Below are 12515 nucleotides of genomic sequence, written 5' to 3'. Positions count from 1 at the left end.
CATCTGATCGTCGCAGTGGTGGCATGGGTCTACTCATTTCTACTAAGTTTTCTCCCTCTCTCACCTGTCCATCTCTTCATTTGAATTCCATGCTGTCACTGTGACTTGTCCACTCAAGCATAAAATTGTAATCTATCACCAACCAGGTGCCCTTGGAGAGTTGCTCAATGAGCTTTACACATTGATAAGCTCATTTTCTGACGATGGCTAGGCGTTCTTAATACTTGGCAACTTCAACCTCATGACGTCTGCCTTCAATTAATTTCTTTCCAACTTTCTTTCCCCTAACCCTTTCCCAATCCCCTCCAACTCACAAGGCAGGCAATACACTTGACATCATCTTTACTAGAGGCTGCTCGCCTACTAATCTCACTGCAACCCCCTCCAGGTCTTTGATCACTACTTTGTTTCCTTTTCTGTCTCCCTTTCCTCCAACCCTAATCACTCAGCCCCTACCTAGATGGTCATGCGAGGTTGCAATGTTTGCTCTCTCACTCCAACTACTCTCTCTTCTATTAAATCCTCCATTCTGGTAAATCCTTCTCCCTCCCGTCTTCTGATTCTGCCTCTTCGACCCTACTCTCCTCCCTTTCTGCATCCTATGACTCGCGCTGTCCCTTTTCCGCTGAGCCCTCCCCTCCTGCTACGTGGCTGACTCATTGTGAGCTTACAGACAGGGCTGCTGGCAACTGCAATTGAGGAAAATTAAACTTCCAGAGGACCTATTATCCTTTCACTCTCTCCGCTCTACCTTCTCTTCCTCTGTCTCCGCTGCTAAAGCTTCTGCCTTTAACCCTAGGAAACTATTTTCCACCATCTCCTCCCTCCTCCATCCCTCCCTCTCTGCAGACGATTTTGAAAAAAAGGTTGACGACATCCGCTACTCATTCACTCAGCCTATTGAGTCCACTGGTCTCACTCACACAGAACTACCCTACGCCTTGACCTCTTTTTCCCCTCTCTCTCCAGATGACATCCTGCGATTAGAGAGGTCTGGCCACCTGACAACCTGCCCGCTCGACTCCATCCCCTCCTCCCTTCTCCAGACCATCTCTGGAGACCTTTTCCCATTCCTCACTTCCCTCATCAACTCATCCCTGACCACTGGCTGCGTGGACCACATCTGACTTAAAAATGGACCGAGTTGCTCTCCTCCTTAAGAAACCATCACTTGACTCATCTGACGTCAAAAACTATATACCTGTATCCCTTCTTTCTTTTATTTCTAAAACACTTGAGCATGCTGCCTCTGATCAACTTTCCCATTATCTCTCTCAGAACAATCTTCTTGATCCCTAACCAGTCAGGCTTCACGACGGGTCACTCAACCAAGACTACTCTTCTATGTCACGGAGGCTCTCCGCACTGCCAAAGCTGACTCTCTCCTCTGTTCTCATCCTCCTAGATCTATCCGCTGCCTCCCAGGGATGGGTGACTCAGGCTCTGCACACTCTTGGATTGCATCCTACATGGCAGGCCGCTCCGACCAGGTGACTTGGAGAGGATCTGTGTCTGCACCACGTACTCTCACTGGTGTCCCCCAGGGTTCTGTTCTAGGCCCTCTCCTCTTCTCTCTATACACCAAGTCACTCAGCTCCATCATATCCTCACATGGGCTGTCCTGTCATTGCCATGCGGATGACACTCAACTACTTCCCCCCCCCCCCCCCACGCCCCACCCTCCTGACACCCAGGTGGCGACACGCATATCTGCATGCCTGGCAGATATCTCAACTTGGATGTCGGCCCACCACCTTAAGCTCAACAAGACGGACCTGCTCTTCCTCCTGGGGAAGGCCTGCCCGCTCAAAGACCTCTCCATCATGGTTGACAACTCCACAGTGTCACCCTCCCTGAGTGCAAAGAACCTTGGCGTGACCCTGGACAACACCCTGTCGTTCTCTGCACACATCAAAGCAGTGATCCGCTCTTGCAGGTTCATGCTCTACAACATCCATAGAGTACGACCCTACCTCACACAGGAAGCGGCACAGGTCCTAATCAAGGCACTTGCCCTCTTCTGTCTGGACTACTGCAACTCACTGTTGGCTGGGCTTGCTGCTTGTGCCATCAAACCCCTGCAATGGATCCAGAAAGCTTTAGCCAGCCGATCCTCCGCACACTGGCTTCCAGTCGAAGCTAACATCCACTACAAGACCATGGTGCTTACCTATGGAACAGCAAGAGGAACTGCCCCTCCCTACCTTCAGGCTATGCTCAAACCCTACACCCAACCCTACACCTCGGATTTGGTCCAGACCAAAAATCAATGTCCTTGGATGTAGAAATCAAGGCCAGTCTGTCTGTGTGGGACATTGAAATCAAGGCCGGTCCATACTGCACCAACAAAAAAGATGTCCAAAAGACCTTGCCATCAATAAGTGTTTAGTGGAAAACAACATATGGTGCAAAATGTCCTTGCACAGTACCTGTGAATATCCCTCCCTGAAACCATTGAGATTGAGTCCTGTTGACCTTGTGATATCAAGACGTGTGTGACGGGGATAATCATGCATGTCTTGCAATGTGAGGTAGTACATAAGATCACACAGCTGCCATCTCCTCCCACACAGACAGACAACGTGATCAGAGAGCATGCTACTCTGCCAAGGGCCCACTTTTACCTCAGAGGCTTATTTCAAACAGGAAATCTGCAATATTTACATTTGTTCAATGGTCATTTTTTAAATTAAAGATGTAATTTATATGCAGTGGAAGTGAAAGAACTAAGAAGCCTTTTGTGTAGTTGTATGTGTTTTACTGTAAACCTGTTTGAACAAACAAACCTTTATCATTTCATAAACCTCGATACAAATAACCAAGCAAATAAACAAACATACCTTCTCCCCCCCCCCAAAATATGGGCCACATCCCCAAACACTTCTTCAAAACAGTATGGTCACAAAATGGTTGCTCTCACACAAAAGACTAGTAAAAGCAACGACCCCGCACAGCCTATAAGCACAGAACCTCCCCTGAAAGCTTTCGCCTGTTCTGGGATTTATACATTCTACCGGTTCACCACTAATTACACAGGAAACACTGCCCAAAACGAAGGTTACTAGAAATGATTTATATGTACTGTTAAGGGGTGCTGTGTTGAAGCCACCGCATCTCCAGGTTGGCACTCCCCATGTTGTAAAAATATTTTGGAAGCTATAGAAATGAATTCATTAATGTCAACATTTGTTTTGTTACATTTATTCTATTACAGTCATCTTAATGCATACTTTTAAATTACATTATGTAAGCTAAACATAATATATATATATATAAACATCTTAAAGTATATTTTTTATTACTAATGTTACTGTCCCCACTACAACAATTCAGGGTGTATATGCATCACTTGATACTAGCACGTCACAGTAGGCTAAAAAAACAGATAAATAATTGTGTATTTATCTCATAACAATGGTATCCTGGTTCAAATCCCAGCATTTGATTGATCCTTTTATTTCAATGAGCACAAAGGAAAACTCGGATTAGATTATACTCATTCAGTTCAATTGAATGAGGGTGGGGATGCCAAGGATGCTCTCGTGCAATGCCATTTGTCGAGCTAACAGCCTTTTCCCGATCACGTGGTAATGTTGCCGGATATTGATCCACATCTTGCCAACGGTAAAACCATTCATAATCGTTTTTTAAATTAATCTCCAAATCTCACATACTTTACATGTGTTATTCTATTACTGGGATAATCATATAGTGCCTCATTCGTTTACGATTGATACCTAATTTCATTCGCAATTGGCGGATTTGGGCGACAGACAACACATGCAGTGACTCGCTTGGCTGTCGCATCACAGTTCTAGCATCCATTCCTGCATCATGCACTGGTGTCTTCCTTTCCGATTTCTTCTAACATTACTATCGTCAATCTTGGCACTAGGAGACTCTGGATTTGCACAACTTGATGGTACTCCACCTTCAAAAATAGGTAAAGTAGCTAGCTCTATTTAGTCTAGCTAACGTAAGTTAGCTATAGTTTTGCGGACATGTGTGGCTTGCAGTGCTGCTAACGTTAGCTAGCTGGGTTTGCTAGCTAGCTAATGATAAGTTAGCCTAGTAGCTTTCGGGGGGCTATTCAGCCACAGAGAAATGGAGTAGCTACCAAAACTGCCATGTAAATTCCCTGGTTGGGGATGACTTGTTTTTTTTGACAGATCATTAAATTGTAGCATACTGATGTGTTTCATCTGATGTCCGCAGCCATTGTAGGCGCTGGGATAGGCGGGACCGCCACAGCGCATTTTCTAAGGCAGCACTTCGGGCCAGAAGTGCACATTGATGTGTTCGAGAAGGGAACAGTCGGAGGGCGCCTGGCCACAGTCACCGTGAACCATCAGGACTATGAGTCCGGGGGCTCCATTATCCACTCCCTAAACCTGCACATGCAGGACTTTGTCAAGCAACTGGGTGGGTCCATCGCTGTCCCGTTCATAGATGGTACATTTTAGTACCACCGCTTTTATCTGTCCAGATCCCTCTGAGAAAGTACAAGTGAAGACCACAAAGACAAAAAGGTTTTCTGTTCATTGCCATTACATGCACACCAAAGCAGAGGAGAAACTGATGGTTGTAGGATAATCTTCCATACCCGTAGGCTTACTGCTTTGCTGGTAACTACAGGATGCTGTTCCACCCATCACACTATTCTATTTTTGTTGCAGGTCTTAAGTATCGTAAGAATGTGGCAGGGAAGACGGCTGTGTTTAACGGGGAAGAGTTCATCCTGGAGGAGACTGACTGGTACCTGCTGGATCTGTTCCGCCTGTGGTGGCGCTATGGCATCAGCTTCATCCGCCTGCAGATGTGGGTGGAGGAGATCATGGAGAAGTTCATGAGGTGAGCGGCAGCAGGGGAAGAGAGCTCAGACAAGACAGACAGGGGAAATCCTTCTCGCTGTAAATTGGTTTACTCTTGATTTCAGAGCGCTGTCAAGCTATTCAACATGCCTTACATCCCCTATACAATCTGTCTCTCTCCTTTCTGTGTCTATGTGTTCAGGATTTATAAGTACCAGGCCCATGGCTATGCCTTCAGTTCAGTGGAGGAGCTGCTGCACTCTCTGGGCGGGTCAGGGTTCCTGAATATGACTCGCTGCTCTCTCTCTGAGTCTCTGCTGGAGCTGGGGGTGTCACAACGCTTCATTGACGAAGTCATCGCCCCCGTCATGAGGGTCAATTATGGACAGAATATCAGCATCCCAGCTTTTGTCGGTAGGAACTAAGGCCAGGAGGATACCAGTATCGCGATACTCATTAGTATCGTGGCAAGGAAACAAAACACAAAGTAGATTTAACTTCTTTAAGAAAACAGCCCTAATGTTGGAATGTTGAAAAACAAACATCCAAGCTATACCACACAATATTCTACATACAGCCGTTTTTTAAAGGACTGAAGAGTAAGGTCTGCTTTGTGTTTTCATTTTTGCCATGGAAAAAAATATAGCGATAATGGTGTCATCGCAGCCTTCGTAGGAACTCGAAGTACATTTGTAGTTGTTGTGTGCCGTTCAGGTCATAACGTTCTGCCAGTCTACCACTGCAGTTGCTCATCATGATCAATCATGTTCACATGTTTTAATCTGTGTTATAGGTGCCGTGTCATTGGCAGGTGCACAGGCCAACCTGTGGGCAGTGGAGGGAGGGAACAAGCTGGTTTGCTCTGGGCTGTTAAAACTGGCTAAGGCCAACCTTATCCAGGCCCAGGTCACAACCATCTCCCCCCATGCAGCTGGTAAGTGACTAAACATAGCATTAACCAAGGTGAACTGGCATGTTTTGCAAAACTGCATTTTAGCACATATTCATTTACTTGCTCTAATCCCATTATTTCTTTACCTGAATTGAAGGAGAGTCTACCCAGTACCAGCTCAACTATGCCACTCTGACTGAGAAAGGATCTGAGTTCTATGACATTGTGGTGGTGGCGACTCCCCTGCAGTCCAGTGTGGGCTCAGGTATCTCCTTCCAGGGCTTTGAGCCTCAGCTGCCTGATATTGCTGGTTCCTACCACCACACAGTGGCCTCCATCGTTCACGGCTACCTCAACTGCTCCTATTTTGGCTTCCCAGACCCCAAGCTCTTCCCCTTTGCTAGTGTTCTCACCACAGACTCACCGGGACTCTTCTTCAACAGTGCTGCTAGCATCTGTCCCGTCAACATCAGCACTGGATTCCGCCGCAAGCAGCCCCAGGAGGCTGGTGTTTACAAGGTATTCTCCCCCCAACCCTTAGATAAGCCAGCGCTGAAGACACTGTTCAGGTCCTACTACTCTGTGCAGGTGACAGACTGGCAGGCTTACCCACGTTATGGGAGCACCCAGGACCTGCCGCCAGTTGTCCTTCATGAGAGCCTGTACTACCTCAATGGCATCGAGTGGGCCGGCAGCGCCATGGAAATGAGCTCAGTGGCAGCCAAAAACATTGCTCTGCTGGCCTACCACCGCTGGAGCAGGCAGCTGGAGATGGTCGACCAGAAAGACCTGATGCACAAGATCAAGACTGAGCTGTGACACGCCAACTCCGCAGACCCAGGCTCCGCCGGCTAGCTGTGGGGATTGTTTCTATGGAACCTTGCTGAAAGATGATGTAGCATGATGCCTAACCCTAAGGAGTTGTGTTTTTATTATGGTCCTGCTGCTGGCTGCAATGCAAAATAAAAACATGTTTTAATTTAATGCCACGTTGCATTCCATGGAAAGTGGCTCATTCTCAGCTGTTTGACTTGATATTTCATGGGGCGATATTTCATAGCCTAGCGGTTAGAGCGTTGGACTAGTAACCGGAAGGTTGCAAATTCAAATCCCCAGGCTGACAAGGTACAAATCTGTCGTTCTGCCCCTGAACAGGCAATTATAACCCACTGCTCTTAGGCTGTCATTGAAAATAAGAATTTGTTCTTAACTGACTTAAATAAAGGTAAAATTAAATATGTAAATAATATGGACTTTATTCAAACTAAATGCTTGTAGTCATAAGGCATTCTGATAAACAAATACAATATGGTTAGAATTGATTTACTTAACTAAACTACTGTTAATAATGCACTGATTAAAGGCCAGTTTTAATAATTGCTTTCATTTCTTCATGAGTTCAAGTAATAACAAACTGATTGTACACATGTGTTTGCCTGATAAGAAATTAAAATGGTTGTTCTTAATTTTTTTGCTCTGTCATGCTAAATGCTCAGTGTCATCTTTACTTCTGTTTTTTTTTCTCCGATTCACTTTCTGATGCACCATATGGCAATCTAGTTTTAAACTGAGTTTAAAAATGATTGAGTTATTGTTATGGGCAACTTTTTGATGATGTGGTTTTAATCTTCACTTCCATTGCATTACTGTTTGAATGGCCATGTCTGTGTTTCAAAGGGTCATCATTGTCTTGCTAGTATTGACTGCAGTTTGCTGATACTTGTAAGTATAACCATGTGATGAAATTCATGGAGGCTTTGCTGTGTATCAACTTGTGTGTTGAAATATTTCAACACACAAAAATATTTTGAAGACAGAGCAGTGACACACAAGCACACTGTGCCTTCAGAAAGTATTCTTAACCCTTACCCCTTGATTCCACATTTTGTTGTGTTACAGCCTGAATTCAAAATAGATTAAACAAAAATCCCCACCCCATCTACACCCTATACTGACAAAGTTAAAAGAGGTTTTTTAGAAAGGTTTGCAAATTTATTGAAAATTAAATACAGAAATGTATCATTTACAAATTGTATTCACACCTCTTCGCTACACTCCAATTGAGCTCAGGTGCATACAATTTCCTTTGATCATCCTTGAGATGTCGCTACAACTTGATTGGAGTCAACCTTGGGCCAATTCAATTGTTTGGACATGATTTAGAAAGAAACACCTGTCTATATACAGTAAGGTCCCACAGTTGACAGTGCATGTCAGAAAGTGTGATGTTTTCATACTACAGAATAGTAGGCTGAAACACAGCCAATACAGTAGGTGGCGGCATGCACCTATAATATTTGTTTACGGACTGCCATAAAACCAAAGAAGAAAAATAAGAAGTGCATGTCAGAGCAGAAACGATGCAAGCAAGCAAGAAGGACCTTGGTCATGGAGTTGACCAAGAACCCAATGGCCACTGAAATGTTAGCACCTGCCAGAAGGACAACAGTCTCTACAGCTCTTCACCAATCTGGGCTTTATGGGAGAGTGGCCAGAAGGAAGCCACTCATGAGAAAAAGGCACATGAGGGCATGCCTGGAGATTGAAAAAATGCACGTGAAAGACGGAGCATAAAGCAAAAGATTCTGGTCTGATGAGACAAAAATGTATCTCTTTGGTCTGGAGAAAACCAGGCACAGCTCATCACCCATCTGACACCATCCCTACCGTGAAGCAAAGTGGTGGCAGTATCATGCTATGGGGATATTTTTAGGCGGCAGGAACGGGGAAACTGGTAAGGATAGAGGGAACAATGAATGGAATCAAATACAGGCACATCCTTGATGAGAACCTGCTTCAGAGTGCAAACGACCTTAGACTGGGGTGGTAATTTGATGTACGTTCCAACAGGACAATGACACCAAGCATACAGCCAAAGCATCACTGGAATGGCTTCAGAACAAGAATATAAAAGCCATTGAGTGGCCCAGCCAAAGCCCAGACTGGAATCCCATTGAAAATCTGTGGAAAGACTTGAAGAATGCTGTTCACTGCCACTCCCTATCTAATTTAAAAGAGCTTGAGAAAATCTGCAAGGAAGAATGGGAGTAAATCCCCAAATCCAGATGTGCATACCCAAGATGACTCAAAGCTGTAATCACCACCAAAGGTGCTTCTACTACTGTGAATACTATTTCTGTATTTCATTTTCAATACATTTGAAAACATGTTTTCACTTTTTCATTATGGGGTATTGTGTGTGGATGGAATTTAATACATTTTGAATACACAACTAAATGTGGACTAAGTTAAGAGGTATGAATACTTTCTGAAGGTGTGCAATATTGTTCCACTTGTATGCATTAAGAGGCAGTAAATACCAAATATCATGTGTGTTCATTGGTTCACGTTTTAGTAATTTATCAGACACTCTTATCCAGAGCCACAGGAGCAATTGGATTTAAGGGCCTTGCTCAAGGGCACAGATTTCTCTAGATTTTAATCAGCAACATTTTGGTTACTGGCCCAACGCTCTTTAAGCACTAGGCTACTTGTCACCCATAGCTCTGCCAAGAATGCGAAAGAAACAGAATAGTCTTTTGTATACAAGTGTGTGTGAGAAACTAGTGTGATTCACAAGAGGATCAAACTGGGGACCTTTGCCCTGAAACTGTGAGGAAATGCAATGAGCTCAGTAAGCCACATATTTGTTACAAATCCCCTTCTTTATTTGGGGGTCTGTTCAACTTGCGCAACAAGGTAGTACTTATGAGTACCTGTTCACTGTGCCTGTTTGGCCTGTATTCATATTTTACAGATATCACCACTTAAACCTTGTAGCCTAATGAAACCACTCTAGCCAGTTTTCTTTATTTTACTATTTTCTACATTGTAGAATAATAGTGAAGACATCAACACTATGAAATAGAATCACGTAGTAAGCAAAAAAGTGTTAAACAAATCAAAATATATTTTACATTTGAGATTTTTCAAAGTAGCCACCCTTTGCCCTGATGACAGCTTTGAACACTCTTGGCATTCTCTCCAGCTTAATGAGGAATGCTTTTCCAACAGTCTTGAAGGAGTTCCCACATATGCTGAGCACTTGTTGGCTGCTTTTCCTTCACTCTGTGGTCCAACTCATCCCAAACCATCTCAATTGGGTAGAGGTCAGGTGATTATGGATGCCAGGTCATCTGATGCAGCATTCCGTCACTCTCCTTGTTCAAATAGCCCTTATGCAGCCTGGAGGTGTGTTGAGTCATTGTCCTGTTGAAAAACAAATGATAGTTCCACTAAGCGCAAACCAGATGGGATGGCGTATCGCTGCAGAATGCTGTGGTAGCCATGCTGGTTAAGTGTGCCTTGAATTCTAAATAAATTACTGACATTGTCACCAGCAAAGCACCTCCACACCGTCACACCTCCTCCTTCATGCTTCATGGTGGGAACCACACATGCGAAGATCATCCGTTCACCTACTCTGTGTCTCACAAAGACACAGTTGGAACCAAACATCTCAAATTTGGACCGGTCTAATGTCCATTGCTCATGTTTCTTGGCCCAAGCAATTCTCTTCTTCTTATTGGTGTCCTTTAGTAGTGGTTTCTTTGCCGCAATTCGACCATGTAGACCTCATTCACGCAGTCTCCTCTGAACAGTTGATGTTGAGATGTGTCTGTTACTTGAACTCTGTGAAGCATTTACTTGGGCTGCAATTTCTGAGGCTGGTAACTCTAACAAACGTATCCTCTGCAGCAGAGATAACTCTGGGTCTTCCTCTCATGTGGCGGTCCCCATGAGAGCCAGGTTCATCATAGCGCTGGATGGTTTTTGCGACTGCACTTGAAGAAAATATCAAAGTTCTTGACATTTTCCGGATTGACTGACTTTCAAGTCTTAAAGTAATGACGGACTGTTGTTTCTCTTTGCTTATTTGAGCTGTTCTTGCCATAATATGGACTTGGTCTTTTACCAAATAGGGCTATCTTCTGTATACCACCCCATACCTTGTCACAACACAACTGATTGGCTCAAACACATTAAGAAGGAAAGAAGTCAATGGATGTAGCAACTACAGATCGGCCATTCAAGTCTATCAGCATGAATTAGATTTAGCAATAAAAGCCCAATTTGTATTCCATAAACTAGGATCCGCACTTTGCAACTGTTGCAAGAGCACATTTTTCACTGGCTGTCCACTGGTTTAAAAGACCATGACTGACAGGCAGCTTAAACTTCTTGAAATCAACCATTATTGGGTTCAAATACACATTTGGATTTGTATGCACAACAACCACAATCCGTAAGGCGCAAATAGCTAAATGAGAGAGCAGCAGTGTGATTCGCATCAACTCGCTATTTAGACATCAATAATAAGTGATAGCCGTATCGCCGTAGATTACACCACTGCTGTCATCCTTACCTCCAAGCGTTTGTTCAAGTTGGATAATGTTTGGATGCCGACAGCAGTCACACCATTGGAAGACATACCTTGGACTGAAGTCTACAAAAGCCTATTCATGCGCTTTTCCCGGGATCGATCAAACACATTTGGTGTGTCATCATAGTGTTCTTTCACTTGCGGTCAGCCTCACTCAGGTGGAACAAATTTACATTTGCACCTTTTTTTAATGCAGATTTCAATGTCATTGAGAAAACAGAGAAGTGTCAAATATTTTTTTCCCCGTAAACATCCTTTCTGAATATCAAAGTAATCCTCGAAGTAATCATCTAGTTTTTTTTTGCTGGTAACGTAACGTATTACAGTTGCCGTTTTTGTAATCCCTTACATGTAATCCCTTACATGCAATCCCCAACCGTGCATACAAACAACATACATGTTAGACCATTAGACACTGTAACTACTTTTCTAGGACATACCAGTTGTTTATAATTCAACCAAGAGTGGCTGAAGTGAAATGTTACTATTGTTAAATGTAACAGGCTGCAATATTAAATGTAATACCATCTTCAACGGTAAAAAATTATGGGTAATTGAAAAATGTTATGACTTGAAACTGATATTTGGATGAAAATACACAAAACTGATAACAACCATTTAAAAATATATATATTTTAGGCATGTCACATTGACCGAAAACGGAGTAGCGAAAATGTTAATACTTCACTTTAGGCCTAAAATGTATTTATGGGGTACTCCTAAAACTTCTCAACTATGTAGAGACACTAATCAAGCATTAGCAAATTGAATGACAGCTTTCTAGGTGGTTTCTTATTTGAATGATTTAACTTTTACAATTGACCCGGTAATATGTTGAGGTGCAGCAAAGAAAGACCAAGGAAAAGTTGCAGCCTGATCAAAACAAAGCAGCACACGTTTCCCTTAACTGCACACACAGACCTAACATCACCAACATGCATAATAGTCTTTCATGGTGGAGGGTTGATGAGAAATTGACTACTTCTCTTGCAGAAACATTTCTGTGTTGAAAATGCCTAACCACTTGTATAATCTATTTGCATACACTTCAAACAGACATAGATACCCCACCAGACACGCCACTATGGGTTTCTTCACTGTACCCAAACCAAAAACAGGTTTAATGCGCCGCTCAGTTATATAGCGAGCCATGTCATAGTGGTATACTCTGCCACCAGAGGTTACTCAGGTCACTCGGGCAAAAAGAAAGTTTAGCTTTAAAAAGCAGATAAAAAAACATATTGTATCACAGCGCCTCTCTCTTAAGATCATATTTAACTGTATATAATACTATGAATATGCACACATGAATAGTGTGTAAATAGAATTCCAATATATAACTTTCCTGGTTTATAACGGTTTTGTACTTCTTTGTCTTAGACAGATCTAATCAAAGATGGTATTTATAGTCTTTCATTTGTGAACCCTT

At 43.3% G+C, this 12515-nt stretch overlaps 1 protein-coding gene across 1 annotated transcript; it reads left to right on the top strand.

The window, feature by feature from the left end:
• Nucleotides 1–3574: 3574 nt before the first annotated feature.
• Nucleotides 3575–7192, top strand: pcyox1l (prenylcysteine oxidase 1 like). Its single transcript, XM_020485947.2, has 6 exons — nucleotides 3575–3943; nucleotides 4216–4422; nucleotides 4677–4851; nucleotides 5014–5225; nucleotides 5605–5745; nucleotides 5861–7192. The coding sequence occupies exons 1-6, from the start codon at nucleotides 3835–3837 to the stop codon at nucleotides 6520–6522; spliced, it is 1506 nt and encodes a 501-aa protein (XP_020341536.1). The 5' UTR covers nucleotides 3575–3834; the 3' UTR covers nucleotides 6523–7192.
• The last annotated feature ends 5323 nt before the right edge of the window (nucleotides 7193–12515 follow it).

Source organism: Oncorhynchus kisutch, linkage group LG6 (genome assembly GCF_002021735.2).
Source record: "Oncorhynchus kisutch isolate 150728-3 linkage group LG6, Okis_V2, whole genome shotgun sequence".
NCBI classification, from domain to species: domain Eukaryota; kingdom Metazoa; phylum Chordata; class Actinopteri; order Salmoniformes; family Salmonidae; genus Oncorhynchus; species Oncorhynchus kisutch.
Note: the sequence above shows the minus strand (reverse complement) of the source record. Positions and strands in the feature narration are given on the sequence as shown.